The sequence below is a fragment of the Balaenoptera musculus genome, chromosome 4 (assembly GCF_009873245.2).
Source record: "Balaenoptera musculus isolate JJ_BM4_2016_0621 chromosome 4, mBalMus1.pri.v3, whole genome shotgun sequence".
NCBI classification, from domain to species: Eukaryota; Metazoa; Chordata; class Mammalia; order Artiodactyla; family Balaenopteridae; genus Balaenoptera; species Balaenoptera musculus.
Genome location: NC_045788.1, coordinates 74,467,389 through 74,492,560, shown reverse-complemented (window position 1 = coordinate 74,492,560; position 25,172 = coordinate 74,467,389). Strand labels below are relative to the sequence as shown.

The window sequence follows — 25,172 nt, the reverse complement described above, 5'->3', positions numbered from 1 at the left end:
GTACACAGGCTGCAGGATTGTAGTTCTTCTTGCTTCTGCTGTCTGCCCTCTGGTGGATGAGGTTATCTAAAAGGCTTGTGCAAGTTTCCTGATGGGAGGGACTGGTGGTGGGTAGCTGGCTGTTGCTCTGGTAGGCAGAGCTCAGTAAAACTTTAATCCGCTTGTCTGCTGATGGGTGGGGCTGGGTCCCCTCCCTGTTGGTTGTTTGGCCTGAGGCGACCTAACACTGGAGCCTACCCGGGCTCTTTGGTGGGGCTAATGGCAGACTCTGGGAGGGCTCACGCCAAGTAGTACTTCCCAGAACTTCTGCTGCCAGTGTCCTTGTCCTCACTGTGAGACAGAGCCACTCCCCGCCTTGGCAGGAGACACCCAACACTAGCAGGTAGGTCTGGTTCAGTATCTATGGGGTCACTGCTCCTTCCCCTGGGTCCCGATGTGCACACTACTTTGTGTGTGCCCTCCAAGAGTGGAGTCTCTGTTTCCCCCAGTCCTGTTGAAGTCCTGAAATCAAATCCCGCTAGCCTTCAAAGTCTGATTCTCTACGAATTCCTCCTCCCATTGCCAGACCCCCAGGTTCGGAAGCCTGATGTGGGGCTCAGAAACTTCACTCCAGTGGGTGGACTTCTGTGGTATAAATCTGTTCTCCAGTTTGTGGGTCACCCACCCAGCAGTTATGGGATTTGATTTTATTGTGATTGCACCCCTCCTACCGTCTCATTGTGGCTTCTCCTTTGTCTTTGGATGTGGGGTATCTTTTTTGGTGAGTTCCAGTGTCTTCCTGTCGATGATTGTTCAGCAGTTAGTTGTGATTCCAGTGTTCTTGCAAGAGGGAGTGAGAGCACGTCCTTCTACTCTGCCATGTTGAACCCCTTATTTTTTTAAATTATAAAATATTTAATTAAAAAATTCCAAGGGGAAAAAAAGAATTCCAGGGACTTCCTGGTGGTGCAGTGGTTAAGAATCTGCCCGCCAATGCTGGGGACACAGGTTCAATCCCTGGTCCGGGAAGATCCCACATGCCACGGAGCAACTAAGCCCATGCACCACAAATACTGAAGCCCGCACGCCTAGAGCCTGTGCTCCACAACAAGAGAAGCCACCATAATGAGAAGCCTACGCACCACAACGAAGAGTAGCCTCACCGCAACTAGAGAAAAGCCTGTGCACAGCAACAAAGACCCAACATAGCCAAAAAAATAAATAAATAAAATAAAATTTTAATATTCCAGGAATATATAAATATAAAAAGTGGAAGCTCCCTCATTTCTTCACTTCTTAATCCTGATATCAAGGGGTTTATTTTAAAAACTACTTGAAATAATTGTTTTCCTTTTCACTTCATAATATAACAAATGTTTATAATAGCTATTTAATATTCTATTAAGTGGAAAGTAAACATTTACCAGTTTAGTTAGACAACTCTCGATATTTAGGTTGTTTCCAATTGTTCACTCTTATAAATCCGTGATGAACATCTTTTTGCCCACAACTCTTTCCACATATTGAATTATTCCCCGAGAGAAGATTCCCCCAAAGTGAATGATTGGGTCAACGGAAATCAACATTTTTATGACTCTTAATAAGTCTTGACAGATTTCAAAGGGTTTTGTTAATTTACTAACCCACCCATAATCTCTTATGAGAAGGACTCTTCCATCATACTCTCATCAGCATTGGATTTTGATAATTTAATAGGTGAAAAGAGTTTGCTTCGATTCACAACAATCAATAGAGAGGCAGCTTGGTGAGTGGAAAGACCCTAGTCTTTGGAGCCTGACAGTCGTCACGGGGTCAGTTTCAGCTTTGCCAGTTGATATTGGTCAACAAGCTACCCGACCCTTCTGAACCTCAAGTTTCCTCATTTATAACTTAGATTATGGCATCTAACATGACTATGGTTGTGAGGATGAAATAAAAATGTATGCAAGATGCTTGGTGCCAAGGCAGGGGTAGTCTCCCTTCCTCTCCAGCTACAAGTGTTAATATTTTTCAGACCATGTGTCTTCTTGCACTTTCTCCTTTGTCAATCATCTGTGCATGTCCTTTGCCCGTGTACCTCTTGGGTTCTTAGCGGTTTCCTTTCTTTTTAAAATTAATTTGTATGGGTTTAGGAACATCAAGATATATTAACCCTCATTCTGTCATATTTGTTGTAAATCCTTATTCTTTGATTTTTAATATTTTTCTTTGTACACAGTTTATATTTTTATAAAAACTCTGTCCCTAGGGGTGGGATAGGGAGGGTGGCAGGGAGATGCAAGAGGGAGGGGATATGGGGATATATGTATATGTACAGCTGATTCACTTTGTTATACAGCAGCAACTAACACAACAATGTAAAGCAATTATATTCCAATAAAGATGCTAAAAAAAAATGAAAAAAAACAAAACAAAAAACCTCTCTCCCTTTTTCAGCTAAGAATTGACAGGTCTCTGATAACACTGTTTACATTGGATAAGGAGCCCCTTCACTGAGGTTTTAGAATTTTATAGTGGTCCTTTGGTATCTCTGGGGGGTTGGTTTGAGGACCCCACCCCCCATAGGTACCAAAATCTGAGAATGCTCAAGTTCCTTATATAAAATAACGTAATATTTTCACGTAACCTATAAGCATCCTCCTATATACTTTTTTAAATTTTTTAATTTTATTTTTTGGCCGTGCTGCACAGCTTGAGGGATCTTAGTTCCCCGACCAGGGATTGAACCCAGGCCCATGGCAGTGAAAGCGCCGAGTCCTAACCACTGGACCGCCAGGGAATTCCCCCCTCTCATATACTTTAAATCATCTCTAGATTACTTATAATACCTAATACAATGTAAATGCTATGAAAATAGCTGTAAATGCTATACGTATTGTATTTATATAATAGTTGTCAGTGAGCAGCAAATTCAAGTTTTGCTCTTTGGAACTTTATGGAATTAAAAAAAATTTTTTTCAGTCCATGGTTGGTTGAATTCCTGGATATGAAGGGCCTACTGTACATAAATATATTTCAATGAATTAGCAGAACCTTTGAGTGAGTAAAGAACCAATATACCATAATTTTCAAGTGCTCTTGGAATCCTTTTGGTCTTTGTCTCACCAAGCTTTGTAAGGGATACTTAGGAGGTACGATCAATACTTAGGAGTGTTTGCCCTGTTTGAGACCACTCAGCACCTTGGACGACACTTCCTGTACTTGGGGATCTCCCCCATCTCAAGTCCTGCCACACCAAGATAGAGGCCAAGACCTTGCTTTCACAGCCTCTCTTGTCTGTGGGGTGCAGGCCTATGACTTAGCACCATAAACCAGTGGCACCCGCACACGACTTGTATTTAGAAGAGGAAATAAAAGGTAGCAGCACCAGATGGTGTCTACTTTTGTGTCTTTCAGACGCAGAAACCTGAGGTGCCAGTATCATGCCTGGGGGCAGTGGTGTAAGCTGTGGGGTCTGGGTGGAGCAGTGGTGGCAGAGGGGTTGTCTTTGCTGGAGGGCTCATTCCCGCAAGGTGATCTGGCCATTGTTCGACTCTGGGGATCTTCCAAGTCCCTCCTGGAGATTCTGTGAGACATCTGATGTCCTTTAATAAGACAGAGTGGATGCTCATCTCTGCAACCAAGAACCCCAACTAACACAGGAGATTACTTCAGTCAGGATTTAACGCTTTTCTCTCCCCAAGAAAGCAATAACAATAGTGCCTCGGACCTACTGAGTGTCTACAGTATGCCAAGAACTCTGTTAGGATATCTATATCTGTATGTCTATATCCACACATATACATATATATACACATATACATACACACATATACGTTCCTTTGACAGTTCTGAAAGTTACATATTATTGTCCTCATTTCATTTTTTAAATGAATAATTTTATTGCTCTTACTAAAATAACTCATGTTTGTTAAGATAAATTCAAGCAACATGGAAAAGCATAAAGAAGAAAGGAAAAGTACCCACGATCCAGTAACCAGCGTTAACATTTAGAGGACGCCAGGTGAGACAGCTCTCTCCGTGCTTGTAGACGGACAGTGGGGGAGAGAGAGAATAGGCGGAGATAGATAGGTGAGTAGGTATAATTTTTTAAGCATGAGATCACAACACAGAAACTATTTTTCAATTGGAACAAGACACTTAGTTTTTAATTTGAATTAACAGAAGAAAAATCAGCCAAAGTGGAAATGAAATGATTGCTAAACTTCAAAAGAATGTCTTTAAGAGATATTAATTCCAAGGACACTGATCCAAGATCAAGAAAAAAATACTGTGAAAATCCATAATAGATATGTTATTTTAAAAAGCTTATTATTTAACTTTAAACAGCATGGATTGATCTACCAGCTATGAATAACAAGGGAAAGAGCACCTTATTCTCCTATACCTTCTGTTTTTGTTATTTATATTATTTTTACTTTGTCAGGGTTTTGTAACATTCATATTCTATTTCCAAATCTTAATTCTTTCATTTTCTTAATTCCATGTCTTAATTCTCTATCTAACCAGATCCAACACATATCCCTCATAGCTTCTCCATTCCCCAATTCAGTGTTTTGGTTCCTCTCTTGGTTGGCAGGACTTCACTATGGAGTGGTTTTTCTTGGGTGCTGGGTTCCCTGAAATCTTTTCTTTTGGGCGATCTCTGCCTACTGCTTTGACTAAGAGGATAACCTTATAGATATTGCTTCATGCCTTCAAGCTTTGCATGTTGCTGTGAAGAAGTGTGAGACCAGCCAGATTCAACCCTCTCACAGGGGACTTCCTTTATATACATGACACTAACCTGGTCTTAAAAATGGAAAAAAGCCAACAACTACTAAGTTGTAGGAATGACATAGCTTTTTCAAGGCATTATCCTAGTGAGTAGTTCACTGGAGCCCAGGACTTGTATCTAGATCTGTCTCTAAAACCTGCATTATTCTATCCCACTGCATGACGATGCTTCTGTCTTGCGAAGTACAACCAGTGACATTGGGAAACGTTGGGAAAAGTGACAGCCTTCAGCCTCACTGGGCCTGTTTCCTCTTTTGTAAAATCCAGGGCTGGACCAGGGCTAGATTTAAAGGTTTTAAAAAACTAGTGATGTGTCCCAAACTAGTGATGTGGAGGGGACTGACAGAGGTGCTTGCTGATGAAGCGTGGGTACTAAAAAATAAACTGCCATCTGCTATTATCATTTTTTCATAAAATAGGGGACATTTTTATAACTCAAAAAAGTAGAAAGGACATTGTCTCATAATAATGAGATTGTATTTACATTGAATAAATTAAGCTTTTTGAAAAACTCACTACTTATTCCATGCATTTGGCCCCCGCCCGGTGATGACTTCTTCCAGGACCAGAACCCCTCCACGGGCAGGATTTGTAAACCACTGCCTAGATGACCTCACTGAAAAGATTCCAGGTCTCACAGTCTATGATACTATGAGTAACAGTGAAACTTGTCCTTATTTTCCCAGGCAGGATGACTATATCCCAGTCCCTTGGTCTTTAGAAAGCAATTAGCCTCAATGTGAAATGGGGATCAACTGATAAGGAAGTGAGGGACAGGACACTCCACGTTATTTGATTACTATAGTTATCACTGAGCTAAATATAGATCAAGTTCTACATGGATTACAAAGTTTTAGCATGTTTCCCCAAACAACTTTTATCTTCTTGATGGTACTAGTATTCCTATGATAATGCCTTACAATAAAGTTTGACAACTACTGTGAAGTAAGCAGGAAGGAAGGGCAGAGGAATAAATATTCTAGTTTTATATGAACAACAGGACAGCTGCTTCAAGCATGCCTACCACGGAGCCTAACACACATATATTCAATACCTGCTTCATCCCATGCTCAGAGCTAAATGATGTATTCCATCACTGAGATACACTTTAGAGACATCCTATCATTTAATCTCAGCATACCTCTGAATTAGGAACTATCACTATTGCTATTTTATAGAGGAGTAAACTCAGGATCCATTTGGTTAAGAAATCTATCAAGGGCACACAGCTAATAAGCTGTAGAGATGAGTTTCAAATCTAGGTTATTCTGGTTCAAAAGCTCATTCATACCACAAATTCTCACACAACAGGCTTGGAAAATATTAGCCACTCAATAAGTGTTTCTGATTTGAATTATTATAAAACAACTTAGTTGAAGAATTTTAATGAAATAAATGTTCCATGGTGTTGAACTAGGAATCAAGCAATTCACTCAAGGGTAATAACCAGTGTTAACGTTTTTTCTTGTTCGTGTCTAAGCCCAGTCAGCAATGAGGCTATGTTCCTCTTAGTCACGGGGTCCCAGGCCAATAGTGGCTCCATCTCAATAGATATTTCCATGACTGCTGAGGCAAGAGAAATGACCACCACACACAGCTCTTCTAGTGCCTTCCCAGAAGCGACACATTTCACTTCCCTTCACATTTCTTTGGCCAAAGCAAGTCACACAGCCATATTTCAAAGCGGGTGGGGAAGTTTGGCTACCAGGTGCCTGACAGGAGGAAAGCTGGAAATATTTGGTGTACAGCAGAAAGCCCCTTCCCAACCTCCAGGGAACCACTCACCTGTTTTCTGCCCCAATGATCTTGTCTTTTCCAGAATGAAATATAAATGGAATCATACAGTGTGTAGCCTCTTATGGCTGGCTCGTGTCACTCAGCACAGTGTTTTTGAGACCCATCCATGTTGCTGCCTGTTGAGGTAGTTTGTTCCTCCTACTTCCTGAGTGGTATTTCATTGCATAGGTGTTCCATAATTCATCAGGTGAAGGGCTTTAGAGTGTACCTTTGGTGTTTGGTCTGCAAATGCCTGCTTGAACTTTGCTACAAGAGATCTTTGCTAAGGGTTCCTGTTCAGTTACATGTCGTAGCTACATATTCATCCACCATCAGCTAGTCGTCAGCCTGCAGCTACTGGAGGGGGTAGGTCTCCAGGAACTTTAACTTCAATATACTTCTACTGTTGGACGATTTGTCTACCCACTCACCTATTCTTTGTTTTAGTGAATGCCTGCTAGGTGCCAGGTACTGAGCATATCATGTTGAGCAGGACAGACTTGGTTCCTACCTGGACAGAGCTTACGATTTTTAACCCATTAATCCCTTCATGATATGGGGAGCAGGTTGGAGAAGGAGGGAAGGGGAAATGACAAGAAAGCTTGGATGGCAAGTCCGAGGTCTTCAGGACCAGTTACTAGTGAAATGACACATTAATCCTGTACTTGTCTGTCTTCCTTTTGGTGACAGGATGGCCCTATTGAAGAGAACCCATCTGTGTTCCGTTTCTTTGTAGTTTACAGAGTGTTTGCATATGAATTCTCCCTTTTCATCCTCACAACAACTCTGGGAGGCAACACTTATTATCCCCACTTCCCTGATCAGGACACTGAGGCTGAGAGAGCTGAGCAGACTCTTAGGCCTCACATCATGATCGGGGAAAAAGAGCCAGGAAACTGTTAGGGAGTGTCTCGTACCAGCCGTTAGAGCCCAGGCCTTCTGATGACGCTGTTTTTATGATGTCAATAAAAATCCACCTGCATTTCTTTCCCCTGGCCTCTCCCTTGTATCTTTCTTATCTGAAGTCCACGCTTGCTGCGTCAGGTGGCTTCATGTCGATACCATCCAGTTCTGGGGGTTTAAAGTTGTCCTGGCTGATCAATATCCAAGACAGGAGGACTCTTCCCTATATAACCTATATATTGTGCCCCTTACCTTTCATTACTTCTCAAACAATTGGAAAATGACTGTGCACTGCTGGAGTCCTTTAAGTCCAAGGGTCTAAAAATATTTTTTAGATTTTTACTTACTGGCAAATCACCTCTGGAGGTGGAGGCTGCACATTGCCAGGTGAGATGCACACGAAGGACAAGCACTAGGGCCAGCTTGTGGGTGGACAGCAGAAGGTCCTCCCGTTTTCAGTCCCAAACAGTTCCCAGGGGAGAGTGGGTATGGAAATGCTGTGATGTGTACAATGTCTGGCTGAGCTGGGCAGGAACATGAACGAGGTTCAGTACTGGGTTCTGCTAAGGTCTCAGGTGGGGATTAAATGGTGGGACAGAAAGCAGCGTAGGGGGAGCCGGGTCAGGAGAGGAAAGTGCTGCTGCTTATTTCCATTCAGAGATGTTTGATGGGCTGCAACCCCGATCTAATCCGCCAAAAGGTCACCGTCATGTCCTGAGCTGCCATTATTGGCCTCTCCTAGTGCCAAGGTTACTGTCATAAAGCATCTGAAAGGCTCATCCATCCCTGCCACAAAAGGCACTCAAATCTCCAATAAGGAATTAATTAATGAACTAATATCAGCCAAATGGCCACATTCACCGGCCACGTAAGTCTAAGGCCCATGGCCTACCACCTTAAAGTTCTAGATTCTCTCCACCATAGAGCACAGATATGCTTACTCTCCCTTCTCCTGCAAGACATGAAGAGTGATGGTGGGAGGCATTGAGGAGGAAATCTTCCATGTCTGAAAACTGGTTACTGGCTCTCTCCAACCAGCAGAAAGAAAAGTAAACAAAAGCAGGTGCTATGCCTGATCCGTCTGCCCATCCATCCATCATCAAAAGCATATTTCCTGGGCTTCCCTGGTGGTGCAGTGGTTGAGAATCCGCCTGCCAATGCAGGGGACATGGGTTCGAGCCCTGGTCTGGGAAGATCCCACATGTCGCAGAGCAACTGGGCCTGTGAGCCACAACTACTGAGCCTGCGCGTCTGGAGCCTGTGCTCCGCAACAAGAGAGGCCGCGATAGTGAGAGGCCCGCGCACCGCGATGAAGAGTGGCCCCCGCTCGCCACAACTAGAGAAAGCCCTCGCACAGAAACGAAGACCCAACACAGCCAAAAATAAATAAATAAATAAAGTCAGTTACAGTGTTTTAAATGTGCTTTATAAAAAAAAAAAAAAAGCATATTTCCTCACTTGTTATAGGCACTGAGGATACAGAAATGACTCATCCCCTACATGTGCCATGTAAGAGTTCACAGTGCAGCTCTGTTGTTTAAATGATGCCCTCATAAAAATGAACTTGTTGCAGTCTGCTGTGGTTTGTTTGTTATGACGAGAAAAACACAGTGAAAATGATATTGATTTTATTGCATCATTTTACTGACTAGAACGCCAGACTTACAGTGGATATAAGTATAAAAATAATCGAATTCTTACAAATACTTTGCTGCTACAGTACTGAATAATTCGTGGAGGTTGCAATTATAATACAACTTTAAATAACATTCTCATAATGGATTTAACACAATCAACCAGGGGCTAAGGTTTAAAGGTCTGCAAGGAGAAATCTGGGACAATGTGAAAACTCAGAAGTTCATCTTCCAGCTACATGCTTCATTTAACCATAAATCCAGCAACACAAACATTAACAAAACTCACAGCAACCCATGATGAGAGATCTTTTAAGAAATAGGCGAAGTAATACAGAAACCTGGGTTAGTTTCCCAGCTAGACAGGTTCCATCCCATCCCTGTCTAGTCCCATCCTTCCTATCCAAGAACTCTGCACCTGAAGTGCATTATTATGTATCCAAGAAAAAAAGGATAAAGCTAGAATCTAATGTGCAAATCCTTTTAAATATCCTCTTTAAAATGCCATGAGAACAGAGCCAGTCTAAGATATGTCTTTTTTTAGACCTCAATTGTCCCCTTTGGTTTCACAGGGTTTTCTGTGAGCACTTCACACCAAATAGGATGGATTATAACACTCTTGAAAAGATACTTTAGCACAACAAATTAACTGACGTTTAAAACTTTAATCTTTCTAGTAGTTTAACCAGGTTCCTTCTCTGGGGAGCCAAGAAAAGAAAAAGAAAAAAGAGCATATACTTAACAGCCAACTCTACAAAACCGTATCTATTTCCAAAAATGCACATGAGAACCTCAGAATGACGCTTTGTCAAGAAGAAGGAAATGAAATGTCCCTTCTAATCCCCACAGAAGTTTTCACACAGAAAAAATATCTCTGATACTAAAGGTGGTTTTCAATAAGATACAAAATACTGAGATACTGAACACTGCTTTCTTCCTCTCTCCAAAGAAGTGCTCTAGTTTTGAAATCAGTGTATCTTAGAACCATGGGTCAAAACCCTAGTTTGGGGTGTGTTAGGCTAAACTAAGCCAGAAGCAGCTGGCCTGAACATTCTTGCTTCTGCAGGCAGCATTCATGGAGTTACAGGCACCCACCTGGGGGTACCACCAGTGGGCAAGATGGCTTAATGGAGGCCCCAAGAAGCCACATGTGAGGAGTGACCCTGATGTGTCTGCTCTGGGAACTTTCACATCTGAATGAATATCATCCTTCAATGACATTTTCGTGGGCAGCCATCCAGCCTCATCTTGCAAAGATGTCGCCCTCCCATTGGGGCCAACATTAAGAACGACCTCTTCAAGAACTTAACGGTTACATCTTAGTTTTTGACCTCAAATGCTATCAGCCAGCTTGATTACACTATCCACTCAGCAATTTTGGCTCTAAATGACTTAGCTGCTTCTGAAAACAAACTTTTGTCAAAGGAGGAAGATTTGTCAGCATTTAAGACATTTCAACTGAATATGTTCCAGACTCGGATCATGTTCACAAAAACACGCTTCCAGTACGTGGGAAACATGGCTTCACCGCGGGAGCAGGGCAAGGCAGCCCTCAGATAGACGTCTAAGTCTGGCCGTGTCTGTCAAGCACCCAGGTCATCACCATACACCTCCCTCAACCAAAGCCACGTACCAATATGCTTCTTGCTAACAAGCATGAGCCAGCCACTGTTACCTTGATGACGACCGCAAGCATCCAAGAAACACATGTAACAACAGACCTGAAAGGACTGTTTCAACATTTTGCTTTTGTACTTCATGGCATTAGTTTAGTTACTGTTTAATAATATTAAAGTTCTTAAAATAAACAACTTTTATTTTAAGCCCGCTCTCTCCAGCTCTCTTTGACACTGGATGGTGAGGCATCTGCCAGGGAGGTGAGGCAAGAGGTACAGCGAGAACAAGCCAGGCAGAAGGGTTTGAGTCCTGGCCCTCCAAGGCAAGGTACTTATCCCCTCTGAAGGGTCCCATGTCCGAGAAATGGGCTCTCTCACACCCACCTTACAAGGGTGCGGTAAGGCCACGTACGCTGCACAGAGCCGGGATGTGGTGGGAACACATGAGATGCCTGTTGGGACTATTCAGGCTTTCTAAATTGTCTCTAGTGCCCTGGGCTGGCTCATGGGGCAAGAGGAAAAGACACCAGAAATAAGACCCTCTGGAGCTTCGACAAAACCTGCAGATGCCGGGAGGCCCCAGTGAGCATCTCCCTGCCTTGAGAGTCACCGTGCTCCGCCTGCTGCGGGACATGGGTTTCCACGCGGCCTCACCCTTCCCTGCAGACGTCTGAGTGTCTCATGGGCAGCTTCCTCCACCGCCCCCAGCTGTGGGGCTCCCACGCAGGACCCAGGCATTTCTGTGCACAGGGCTCGCACACGCCAGGTACAGGGACTGACACAGCACCTGTGCCGGAGGCGAGGGCTTCTGCTCACCAGGGGTGCAGCCAGCCTGTCCCCCATCCCAGGGGCTGCCGCCCCACCAGCTGTGTCTCGGCTCAGGGAGGACCCTCTAGAGGTATTTAACCCCAAGCAGGAACAAAGCCAGCCTCTGCCTTCCTTACCCACGCAAGCAGCCGGCACTGGCACGGCCACCCGCCCCCAACCCTGCAAGCCTCCTAGAAACGGCAGATACGATGTGAACTCAACCTTGCAGGGGGCCTCCCTTTTTCGCAGTAAAAGGAAAAACAGCGCTCTTAATCCACTTCACATGCACAAAAGCCACTCCCAGGAAAGCATTCTTGGAACTCACAGCACACTCTTTTCTGGATCTTGAGATTCTGCTCCAGGATGCTTTGGGGACAGAATGCTTCACGTCGTGAAGCATACAGCTTCCGACCCTGGCACAGGCGATGATCTGTCAGCTGGAGGCAGCAGGCCTGTATGCCTGGGGACAGCCCCCATTGTGGCTCCGGGTCCCGGGGGCAAGCGAGGCTCTGCGGCCAAAGCCCGGAAGCAGCCGCCTCCCTCAGGCCCCGGCCTGCTGGCTCAGGTGTGCTGAGTGCAGGAGCTCGAGCTCTCCAGTTAGACGGGAGATCACGAGGCACAGACGGCCGTTCGGTTGCACGGAGAGAGGCCAGACCCGAGATTTCTAAAAGGGGATGCTCTGAAATTTTAAGTTGGCACCCACTAACAAAACAGAATTCTTTTTGTATCTATCTCATGAGATGAATGCAATTTAAACTACTAAGTGGTATCACAGCTGACTAGTACTCCTGCTGCAGCAGGGAAATGGTGACTCGTGGAGACCACGGGACTCAGGAGTTTGCACTTAAAACTGTTTGGACGAGGATTACATAAGACTAATGATTAGATTCATTCTGAAGAGCTTAGAGAACCTTGAAGAAACAACCATGCCCGGGACAGAACCGTCTCCAAAGGCTGCACCATTTCCAGAAGTGTGGGTGCCACTGAGCTCCGAGCTTCAGGGTGGGAACAATTCTTTTACCTCTGTGTTCTCTTCACTTCATCCCGAACCAGGATGTTCAAAGGCAGGTGAGAACGATCACAGGTCCACAAGCAGCAGTTAAAGGCACAGCACTGGATATGCCCCCCTCGCAGGACCCACGTTTCAGCCACCGTTAAGTAAGACGCGTGGAATTTCCTTCCCCAAGGCAAACGCTCAACTCCCTAACTGGCCAGAAGTCTTTAGTTCTCCAATGCTGACTTGAATTATACCCATGTTTCTGGAGGGAACTCCGTAGTAGTACAAAGAGTTACAAATTACTGTTTGAGAGAAAATAAGTTATTTCTTCAATGAATAAATAGCTTTGAGTGGTTGGCTGAACCACTCAACCGACACTGAGTTTGCGGACGAGATCGGTGCTACTGGCAAAGATGCCGCACTGGTGGGTAAGCAGGCTCACGTGTAGCTCCAGCCCAGCTCCCTAGTCTTCCTCAGGAACCGCACGCCCGGCTTCCCAAAGCACTGGTGTTTCAGAAAATCGAATACGCCTATTCAGCCCGTTTCCCTAACCATGTTCAGCTGCAGCAACAACAAAAGCTGCTTCTCCATTAGTGGTGAAGTACCAGCTCAGACCCAACCCGCACTGAGCTCTCCACTTCTACTCCACATGTAGCAGCCTCGGCCTCAAGGATGGAGGTCAGAGCCCACGCACCATGCACTGCCCTCAGGGATGGCACCCTTCCACCAGGGCCTTCGTCCAGTGCTTGCTGGGCCTCACTATGGGGCAGCTGGATGCGTCTAACTAGAACCAAATGGAAGTTGTTTTGCCCTGATCCAGATGTAACTGCAAAGGGAAAAAAGATAATCCTAGATAAATGTGTCACCTTGACTAAAGAAAACAAACTGGAATTGTGTGCTGTGCCTCACAAATTTCAGTTCCTCATTTTGGGGGTTTGTTTGGAGAACATAGCACGAGACGACTTAAGAGGGTGTGTTAAGCTCCAGCATCTCCAAACACTAGTGGTGTGTCCATCGGCATCTGTCGTTCAGCACGTAGCTACTGGGCAGGAAAACAACAAAAGAGCCGGTATTTTGCTGTAAATGAATCACCAAATTGAGGCCTATGGAAGTGCCCGAGTAAAAGAGGCCTTCTTTCTGGAGCAGTCTTGAGAAACATCCAAAAGGAGACCTCCCTCCCTACTTTTGCATTTACTAAAGTGCAAACTAAGGAAAACCTGGGTCCTTGCACTGATGCCTGATGATCAGCCCTAATTAACAGTCACCCCGAAGCCACGGCCAAGCTGCAGTCATGCGGGAACTCTACCGTACTGGCCCGTGTTCACATTCACAGTAGCAATGAAGGTGCCGGATGAGCAGCCTGCAGCTCCACGTCCACGGGCTCCAGCTGTCCCCTTCCACTGTGGTCACACACCCCCCCACGCCCGTCCCCTCTCCGCTGGCCACTCAGGTGTGGCTGCACAAGTCCTGGGAGCGGCCGGCGGGAGGTGCTCCGCTGGTGCAGTCGCAGCAACGGGCCCCTCTCTCTGCTGCACTTAGAAGTAGTCTCTTCTCCTGCTCTCATCGCTGATGAAAGATGGGTTATACTGTCCGGGGAAAATGCAAGAATGCCGTGATCCTGGCAATCCAGTGTAGGCCGGGTAGAGTCCATTTCGTTCAAGTTCAGGATTCCTTACACCTGTAGGCTGGTGGCCAAAGAGAAAAGAAGAAAAGTCAGTTTATTATTCTTGGGTTTAAATTTAATAGTTAAGAAACAAGAAACAATGAATGCTATATTTTGACGAATTTAAGATGGAGGCAGCTATACATAGCAGAGCAAGGTCTGACCTAGAAGTCAGGACCTCCCAGGTCGTCTCTCTATGGAAACTGGGATCCCTTTGCCCATATTTTAAAAGGGGGTTTTTAGAAACATTACATAATCAAGAGCAGCCCAGTCATTTTTATTTTATTTTATTAAATTTTATTTATTTATTTATTTATTTATTTATTTATTTTTGGCTGTGTTGGGTCTTCGTTGCTGCGTGCGGGCTTTCTCTGGTTGCGGCGAGCGGGGCTGCTCTTCGTTGCGGTGCGTGGGCTTCTCATTGCGGTGGCTTCTCTTGTTGCAGAGCACGGGCTCTAGGCGCGCGGGCTTCAGTAGTTGTGGCTCGCAGGCTCTAGAGCGCAGGCTCAGTAGCTGTGGCTTGCGTGCTTGGTTGCTCCACGGCATGTGGGGTCTTCCCGGCCCAGGGCTCGAACCTGTGTCCCCTGCATTGGCAGGAGGATTCTTAACCACTGCGCCACCAGGGAAGTCCCAAGAGCAGCCCAGTGATTTTAGACCAACGTAGGAAAAGACCTGGGTTAATTATTATCTTGATTATTATCAAGAGTAATTATTATCTGATTATCATTTTGACTTTTAAAAAAAGAGTTTCTCTGCGAAGCACAATGGCTTTAAACCCTCTCTGGTATTTAGCAGAACGCTATTGTCCCTGCCGAGAATGGGGGACTGACCTTCACAAGGCCACCTGTCGGAGGTGGAGTTAGGACCCCAAAGCAGGAGGCCAGCTGATTCTCAGGTGTCTCTGACCAGGTCCCAGCTTAGTGGGTTGTGACTACCTACCTAACGCAAAAGGAGCCCCTGGGGAAGGCCCTGGCTACTTTGAGGAGGCCCTCCTTCAGGGAGACATGTCGGCTTATAGAAACAAAACCCTAGTTTCTGCTTATTATAACGTGGATCCCAGGAGAGCCCAGTGTACACCTGAGACCACTGTGAGGGACAGCCCACTCCCTCAGGTGACAGCTTAGGCTCTGCTTCTACAGACTGCTCAGCCTACTGTCTGAAATGAAAATGGGGTTCGTGTAAGTTTGTGAGTGCATCTACTTAAGACAACTCTTCAGCTAATGGCCTGGGAATGCGCAGCAAAGGTGGGTCCTGTGATGCTGTAGGCCTGTCAGTTGCTCTGTCCTGGTGCTGCCTGGGGGCTGAGGAGGGCCTAGTGAAGGTTGTAAGTGTGCGGGTACCCCTGGGAGAGATACCTGCTTAGTTACGGCTGCAGTTATCAGAGGAAAAAGACTTTCCTGACAAACAGAGGGTAAGGCAAAGCCCCTATGCAAAAATATCAACGGAAACATTCAAACTAGATCTATCTTTGTATGTACATTTATCTTTCCCCTTATTTCTTTTTGTTCTTCCTCCAAGCCAGGTTCAAATTTTTCGGAGTCCATTGAAACTACAGCTTCCTTAGCATGAATGCCCCTCCCATCCAAAGTCTGAACACACAGGTTAATCTCCATAGCAACCAGAGTGGTTGTTCAGTCTGTTAACAGGATTGCCTAAAGCTATTAAGTCCCTTGAAACCTTAGGGCAAGGTTTCACGTTTACTGCTATACTTCTAACAGTTCCGCAAGGCAGGAGAAGTCACTTGACAGCTGTTTATTTTTCAGCTCAGGTATCACCGCCTGTGTTTGCTTTATGGCTGATGCAGTATAACATGAAAGAACTGAGCAGGCATGGGAATATGACATGGGTTATTCAATGTGGGACAGAAGAAGCAAGGGTTCAAGGTGGTCTCCCATCTTTCCAAATGATGCACTCCAGGGCTGGACATAGCAAATTATTAAAGACCTATTGAATCTTCCAAACCTCTGACAAGTGCTGGTTGAGGATGACACTGAATTGTTCTCTTTATACCTTTTCCCAATCCCTCAGTTTCAACTACCCAACCACATGATGTAAAGCATGGCAGACAAGAGATAAAAATGAAAGGGCCAAAGGCTAAATACCACTAAATTCTTTCTCTATCTTTTACCTTCCAATCCTGTAACTTAAAAGCAAGTTCAGTGTGACAAGAAGGTTACTGCTGCAACCTCATAAAGTATATACTGTGCTCTGTGGAAATACTCTTCATATCTCAATGTTGAAACTAATAAATCCCATGCAAATAGATAGTAAGTAAATTGAATATTAAACTATGTGAATAAGAGGCGTACGCCACCATTCTTTTTAACCCTTAATGAGCTGGAGTGCTTTTACTACAGCAAAACAGAATCCCTTGGGAGTTCTCTAGTTGCCTAGTGGTTAGGATTCCGGGCTTTCACTGCTGTGGCCCGGGTTTAATCCCAGGTCAGGGAACTGAGATCCCGAAAGCCACGTGTCGAGACCAGAAAAACAAAACCAAGAAAAACCCAGAACAAACAGAAAAAACAGAATCCCTTTAATTCTCCGAGGAAACTGGAGCCGGGAGGTCACCTGGGCGTGGGAATACACACCGAGTAATAGACATCCGTCATCTGGAGGAGGTTTTTGGTGCTTCCATTCTCATGCATTTCAATAGCTTCTCGGCCCCATTCTTGTGAGCGAGGGTTCTTGGGGTACTCAGCATATGGGGACATTTGGAAATCCCCACTTTTGAAGATGAGCTTGCTTATGTCGTTTTTATTCTTTCTGCAAGGTAAAAAAATTTTGAAAACTGAAATAAGTTCTGTGAAGAAATGCTATCTGTGAAAGCACCATCTAGTTTTTGGCAAGGAAAATCAGACCTAAAGATACCACTGTATTTTTTTGTAGCTGCCCACTGAGGAATGTTATTATTGTTGCTATTATTTTTAGTATTTGCCTATAAAAATGCAATTAGGTGCAAAAAAAAGATGCAAAAAATCTTCCAACCCAAAGGGTCAGGTTATCGGGGGTAGAGAGGACAAAGACAGCTGCAGTGGAGCAGATTTAGACTGTTCTGGGGGACAGAGATCACTGCACCGTGGGGTCAGCCAGGGAAACAAGTCATAAATTCATAAGATGTTGCAGCGGGAAGGGCCTTTAGGGTTCTTTAGTCCAGCAGTTCCCAACCTGCTTGAGGAGCTCTGGGGATGGGGCAACTCTGGCTTTGTGAAGGATGTGACTTGTCCTGGGGTCACAGTTTGCTACTAGTAAAGCTGGGGCCAGAATTCAGGCCTCCCAACTCCCCAGCCAGTGCTGTTCCACTGCATGAAGCTACTTCATGAACCATGAAAATAGTATGTTTTGTTCGCAGAAATGCCCACCTGTGTATATACCCATACAGATTCTCATGTCAGCGGGGCAGGGAAACCCTAGGACAAGTCCCCTAGTGGTGAGAGTTCTCTGACCGGAAACTGTTGGAGGATGTGTTATTCACCTTCTGTAATGGGCCGCGAATCAGACATTTTTAGCGATATTTGTCCTGGGTAAGATAATCTGGAGTTTCCTGCCTCTACACCTGGCTTTCCTGTAAGTAAACGTTCTAGGGAAGGCACCAAATCATTCAGGATCTTAAAACCAAACGTCCAGCATGGGGCTTAGGCGTTGTCCCTTCTTACAAGTTGAGAACAGACCTGCCACTGTGTTGCTCCCTGGGGGCTGAAGCATCTTGTCTCAAACAATGACTTATGATCTACAGCCACCTTCTCCCAGGGACCAATAGTCACAGGCTCTCTTTCCCCAGACGGCTATACTACCTGGTACAGGACACTGAGCAGATAGGAGGCTTCTGTCTCCTGGAGCGCTCAAAGTCTATCTCTCTAGCTCCTAGTCTCATACCCAGATTTTTCTTTCCATTCACACAGTTTATCTCTGATGCTTTGATTGCAATGTTGTAAATGACAGGCATGGGCTGAACCATGAGGCCTGCATCCCTGGATGGGCAGTTGGAGCAGCTTGCTCTCTGCAGCATTCCTGGAGATAGAGGATACCTTAAAATGTCCTTCAGGTCAATGGTTGAAAAGATAACTTGCTATTTTGTAGGTCCCCTCCATCTGCTATGTTAGGATAATTCCTGCCATTTATTATCATCTAAATCAGAAGTCTGAGTTTTCCCTGATCTGAATAACCACAGAGAAGGGAACCAATTCCTTTCTTTTTCTTCCTTTTCCAATCAAAACCCAATCCCACTGCTGTCCAGGAAGCCTAGAGCCAAGTTTACTACTGTCTGCCCATCCACATGCCTGCCACCTCTCCACTGTTAAATATTCCAGGCAATCCCTTTCGTCTTTGTTTGCTTCTTAATTTTCCCATTTAAAGTGTAAAAGTCGGGCTTCCCTGGTGGCGCAGCGGTTAGGAATCTGCCTGCCAATGCAGGGGACACGGGTTAGAGCCCTGGTCCTGGAAGGTCCCACATGCCGCGGAGCAACTAAGCCCATGCGCCACAACTACTGAACCTGTGCTCTGGAGCCCACGAGCCACAGCTACCGAGCCCGTGTGCCGCAACTACTGAAGCCCGCGCACCCTAGAGGCCGTGCTCCGCAACAGGAAAGGCCACCGCAATGAGAAGCCCGCACACCGCAGCGAAGAGTGGCCCACGCTCGCCGCAACTAGAGAAAAGCCTGCGTGCGGCAATGAAGACTCAACGCAGTCAAAAATTTTATTTAAGAAGTGTAGAAGTCAATGGCTTTTAGTATATTCAGAGTTGTGCAACCGTCAGTTGTGCAACTTTGGAACAATTTCATCACCCCAGAAAGAAACCCCACACGCCTTAGCCATTACTCCCCAGTTCTCCCCCTGCCCATCCAGGCCTAGGCAACTGACAATCTACTTTCTGTCTCTATTTGATTTGCCTATTTTGGACATTCAAATAAATGGAACCATACATGTGTGGTCTTTTGTGACTGGCTTAATTCACATAGCATACTATTTTCAAGGTTCATGCATGTTACAGCGCGTTTCAGTATTTCATTCCTTTTTATGGCAAATAATATTCCATTGTATGGATATATCACGTTTTGTTTAGCTATCCATCAGTTGATGGATATTGGGGTTATTTTCGCCTTTTGGCTGTTACGAACAATGCTGCTGTGAATACTTGTGTACATGGTTCTGTGTGAACACCCGTTTTCATTTCTCTTGGTAGAAGAGTGGAAGTGCTGGGTCGGATGGCAATTCTGCTTAACGTTCTGAGGAACTGCCAGACTTTTTCGAAGTGACTACACCACTTTACGTTTCCACCAGCAGTGTCTGAGCGTTCTACTTTTCCCACATTCTCACCAACACTTGTTATTTTCTGGTTTTTGTTGGTTTGCTTTAGTAGCCATCTCAGTGGGTGTGAAGTGGTATCTGAGGTTAGTTCTGACAGCACTTCCCTGACGGATAATGACATTGAACATCTTTGCATATATTTATTGGGCATTTGTGTATCTTCTTTGGAGGAATGACTATTCAAGTTCTTTGCCCACTTTTAATTGGGTTGCCTTTGATAGGGACAGAGTAAAGGGACAAAATAGGTGATTAAATAGTTGATCCCACTAAGGGATAAGTAAAGAAAAAAGCATGGGAGACCCCTGTAAGTTAATGATCACTCAAGAAAGCAGGTTTACTTAACCACAAAACCAAGCTGGCTTGCTTAGCAACAGACGCATGAGACATGCCCCCAAACAGTAAAACAATGGTCAAATGAGACCCACATCCTGCCCAGTAAGGTCAGTAAGTTAATAATTCCTAGGACATGCTCCTTTGCATGCACTAAAAACAAACATACAGGGCAAAGATGACATTATACTAAAACCTGAGATGATGTACCATTTTTAGCATATGTTACCACCCTTCTGCTTATTTAAATAGTGCCATGACAGTCCCGGCTTCACCACGTAGGGACAAGAAAACTCCCCCGCCTGATGTGGAGGAGGAGCTGATGATGGAAGCTTGACATCCACCCAACAGTGGTCTTCCTTTGATTATAAAACTGTAGCCCACTAAGTTCTTAGTGTGGCGCCCTCTTGCCCGCCGGCCTGTAAACCTCACAAGCATCCTATTCTGATAAATCACTTCTTATCTATCACTTTGCTGAATTCTTTCTGCACCAAGACAGAAGAACCTACGCTCTACTAAGTCCCAAAATGCGTTCTGCGGTTTCACCTTTTTATTACTGAGTTGTAAGGATTCCTTATATATTTTAGATACAAGTCTTTTACTAGACATATGATTTGCAAATACCTTCTCCCCTTCTGTGGGTTGTCTTTTTCACTTTCTTGATAGTGTTCTTTGAAGCAGAGAAGTTTTAATTTTGATGAAGTCCGATCTATCTTTTTCTTCTGTTGCTTGTGCTTTTGTGCTTTTTAGTAAAAATCCCATTTGCTGTCCTTTTCTTTCCCAGATGGGTACTACCTATCATGAATTTCCCTTTTTCCTTCTTTTAAATGGTTCAGTCATTCATTACAATTTAATACTGTAAACCACCCCAGAACATTCTTTAAAAGGGGTAAAAATGACCCTTGCTTAGCACAGGCAAAGAAGGAGAATTAAAATGTGGACTCTTGCCACTCACCTGCAACAGGTAACAATCAGTGCGATGCCCAGGATGAGTAGAAGCCCACCTCCCGCTGCCGCGATCACCACAGTGATAAGCTGATAGGCTAAACAGGTTTAAAAAGGAAAAAAGTGGATTGGTAAGAGGTAATGAATGAATAAAAGAATACCAAAAAATGGCCCCCTTCCCTGCCCCGTGGCTACCCCACGCCTCAGCTGGTGACCACTTTTCATCTTCTGGGCCCCCAGCAAAGGCTGCTCGGGACTAGCTCTGCATTCTCTCAGTTGAAGGGGAGCAGAATGTGCCATCCCCAAATATGCCTCTTTGGTATATTTATTATTTTGAGCTGATATTTTTGAGAAACTGCAGACACAGGAGAAACTCTGAAAACTGAGGATTAATTACCCTTTTGTAAGGGAAATTTACATTAGGAAGAGGCTTGTACCAGGAAGAGAGCTAATACCAGAGATAACTTTTTCACCTGAGAGACTTATCTGCTTGGCACGCAACCTTTGTGTCCCAAACATTTCCTCTTCTCACTTTCCTGTAAATTGCATCTTCCCCTTTGAAGCCCTAGATCCCTGGCCCTTTCCTCAGCTCAGGAGGGTATATGAGCCTCAATCATCTGGCTGCCTTTTGAGTCTCATATCTTTACGGGGCTCCCGTGTGTATGCGCATAACTAAAATTGTTTTTTTCTCCTGTTACTCTGGCTTTTAATGGGAGTGGGGGGGGGGTGTCAGCCAAGAATCTAGAAGGGTAGAGGGAAAATGATTATCCCTCCCCTATACTATTTTGAGCAGAGTTTCTCTTTCTCAGACACTCCAAGAATGGGGGCTCCCAAATTCTACCTGCAGACCAGCCCGATGACATTGTTACCAATCCACGATCAGATGAGAAAAATAAAAGAGATGCATACATTTTTCAAAAACTAAACTCATTTGGGTTGTTTTTTCCCTAGTTTTAGTACCTTCTAAAATTTGGTCCTTCCTACTTTTTTTCCTCACTAAATACGGATGCATTTTATCATGTGTAAATTATGCCTCCAGTAAAGCTGCTTTTGAAAAAGTAATTGGAAAAAAAGAGAATATTTTCTTGGCTACTTCCCACCCTTGGTGGTTAATTGTTTTTAAAAATTTTTGAATTGATGGTGATAGTAGATGTAAAATTTTTTTAATTTGGTTTTAGGTTCTTACTTGATAAAATAAAAAGAAGGCAACCCTAGGCTAGATTTCACAATTTTATAAGAAATGTTACCCAGAGTCTGAGAATCACTGCATAACCCATGCTAGAAACTGGGTAGTCTCAGCACATACACATTGAATTTAATTACCAGAAATTAGTAGTCACATAAGCTAGCACATATCATATATAATAAACAATATTAAAATTTTAATTAATTGGTTTTATACCTATATATTTCTGGAAAACGTATTTTCAATAAAATCTATTAAATATTCAGATTGTTTTTTGCTGTGGAAATATGATTATAATTGTGCTCTCAGGTTGTAAGGTCCAGGATGAAAAAAAAAAAAAGAGCCAATGACCAGGTTTCCTATAGTAAATTAGGATGGAACCATACTCTCTAGGTATCCAGGTAAAGTCAAAGGATAATGCACAGAGCTGACAATGAGCAGACTGTGAGAGAAGAGCAAATACAAGTCATGCAACCATTTACCTGTCCTTTCTTGAAATAAATAGCACAGAAACCTGATTACTATGAAAAACCATCAGTATTAAGATATCCAGGAAACAAAGCCAAACCAAGGAATGAGTTAATTCTCTCCCTCACCTCCTGACACATCTACTCAAGCTTCATTTTTTAAAAAGTGAGAACAAAAGACAAATCTCTTGAATTTGTCGACTTCCCTTTATCTCCACCAACATTACCCTAAGCCAGCATCGACTGCTGACCAGACAACTGTAATCACCTCCTAACTCATGCTCCCGTGCCCAGTCTTGCCCACTCACTGCAAAAACCGAATCTGACCGTGCCATTTCCCTGCCTCAAAAAACCTACAGTAGCTGCCTTTGTCCCTCACCAGAGACCAAAGTCTAGTTCTTGCTTATCCCTCCACACCAAGTTCATGTTTTCTCACTTCTGGCAAAACAAGCGAGCACTCATTTTAGAAGTGACCCTTGCAAGTTGCTGCAGCTGTGGCAGGTTTCCCTTTGAAACAAGCACCTGTGTTGTGTCTAAAAAGAGACAAAGGCAGCGTAGACCAGTGCTTTCCAAACTATCTGTGGTTAAGGACCAGTTCTTCTTGGCCTGTGCTTTTGGATATTATTTTTAAATGAAGAAAATAAAGTCTCATTTGTTCCTCTTGTCTTTCCCCCCAGGCACCAACTATCATGAATTTCCTTCTCTCCTTTTTTTAAGGCATCTACTTCAGACCGATACTTCCGTAAAATACAACAAAGCTATTTATTTTACAAAGGATCCCATGCTTGGGTGTCACAGCCATGTCGGCGTAAACGATTCTAAGTGCTTACTCTCCGTTTCTGTATCACCTTGTCGCCGTCCTGTCCCAGTTCACAGCTCCCACACTTTGAGGGGTGCCGTATTATGAGGTGGTTTTATATGATTTCAGGTCCCCTTGTTTGTGACAAGAATGAAGTTGTTTTTAAGAATGAAGTTATTGGGGAGCTCCCTGGCGGTCCAGTGGTTAGAACTTGGCACTTTCACTGCCAGGGCCAGGGTTCAATCGCTGGTTGGGGAACTAAGATCCCGCAAGCCACTGGGCACGGCCAAAAAAAAAAAAAAAATGAATGAAGTTATTGATTTGATATAAAAGTGAAAATGTATTTCAGGATGTCAGCATCCACATCTGTGGCTGCCGACAGCACTTACTAGTGCGGCTGGGGGCTTAATAAGAACCTATGAAGAAGCAACATGAGCAAGGGGACATTTAGACTCTAAATACTCAGAGTTTGTGGGGACTCTTGTGAGTGTTCGGTCTGGACAAGGCTATCCTTTGCTGATCTAAATAGCTCTCCGAAGACCCTGGGGCACCAGCTCCTCCCATGGTAAAGGGGGCTCTTCTACCGGTAGTGGTGGAAGCCGGGCAGCGCGGTGGCCTCACAAAGATCATCTTGCCTGTCAACACGAGCGTCCTGATTCCCTAGCAACACGCTCTGGAAACAAGGATTGTGGTTTTTGCACTGACAGTTGGAAATCTGCTGAACCGTCTCTCCTGAGAACCAACTTGTTGAAAGGTACACCTCAATTAAGTTTGGACTTTATTCCTTCCATCTCCCCTTTCCCGGAACAACAGTGTGATAAGTATGTCATTAGTTTGGGCTGTTATTTCTTTATTGACTTATTAAGAGACATCCTGTATGTTACTGCCCTGTGAAATTATAATCCCCACAGTCAACCTGTGTTTAAATAAAATGTTGGTAAAGATCACCTCTTGGTTTCTGAGCATAATTTGCCCCCTTGAAACAAAACACACTGATATAGACAAGTGCTTCTCAAACTTTTCCTGCCCATCTGACTCACCCAGAGGACTTGTTAAAACTCAGATGCCTGGTCCCCACCCCAAGAGATTTGATTCAGCAGGTCTGGGCTAGGCCAACAAGTTGTATCTCCAGTAAGCTTCTGGGGGATGGAGACACTGCCAACTGGAAGGCCAGACCTTGGGTGGCACTGGCTTAAATTATGTAGGAGAGAAAAGAATGCTGGACTGCAAGCCGAAGACCTCTGTGCACGTGAGCACAGAGAAAGCGCCTGGCAGAGAACTCACAAAAATGTTCACTGACTTCAGCACTGCCTCGGGTAATAATTGACTGGTACTTTCTTCTTCATGTTTTTCTTTATTTCCCAAATTTTATTCATGTGTTTATATAAACACGCAGATACACACAACCTCCTCTAAATCTAGAAATTGTATGTGTATATATGTACATATATAATTTACTTTATACACATACATTTTTTAAAGAGTCGTTTGTTGTTCTTTGGCAGCCGTGTCACTGGAAACTTGTAATAAGCTTGTGGACAATATAACCCACAGATCTTTTTTCTCATACCTGTGGTCAAGTCAGCTCATGAACTACAACTGATCTTTCACACTTGGGGACTGACTTTATATTTATTATGAGGCCACATGATGATGTACAGTGCATGGGACTGTAAATCAACCCCTACTGTAACGTTCACTAGTCCTGTAGGTTCCCTGAATGTTTGTTTATTAAGGTGAGAACGAAGGCCATGTGTGCTGTCTTAGGTTCATCTGTCCTATCCTTCTTACTTTGAAGAGATCCTGCAGAATGATGAACCTGGAATTCTTCACTTACTTTGTCTTGGACATTTGCTGACATTTCACAGTCTTTCCCAAGCAATGGCTCTATCTTTACGTTATTCTTCTTGTGGTTTGATCATAGGTTGATGTTGCTGTCATTGCTGTTGCCGTTTTTCATTAAACCAACCCATTCTGGGCCTTAGTCTTT

The 25,172-nt window shown here is 44.3% G+C and overlaps 1 protein-coding gene across 1 annotated transcript in view; it reads right to left on the bottom strand.

Annotated features, from left to right (window-relative positions):
* Positions 1-9,045: 9,045 nt before the first annotated feature.
* HEG1 (heart development protein with EGF like domains 1) overlaps positions 9,046-25,172 on the bottom strand; it is an 84,284-nt gene continuing 68,157 nt past the window's right edge. The window contains exons 16-18 of the mRNA XM_036850080.1: positions 20,741-20,828; positions 16,740-16,914; positions 9,046-14,173 (exon numbers count right to left, since the gene is read on the bottom strand). Coding sequence (XP_036705975.1) covers positions 14,024-14,173; positions 16,740-16,914; positions 20,741-20,828 — 413 coding nt within the window. The 3' untranslated portion in view covers positions 9,046-14,023. The remainder of the gene's footprint in view (positions 14,174-16,739; positions 16,915-20,740; positions 20,829-25,172) is intronic.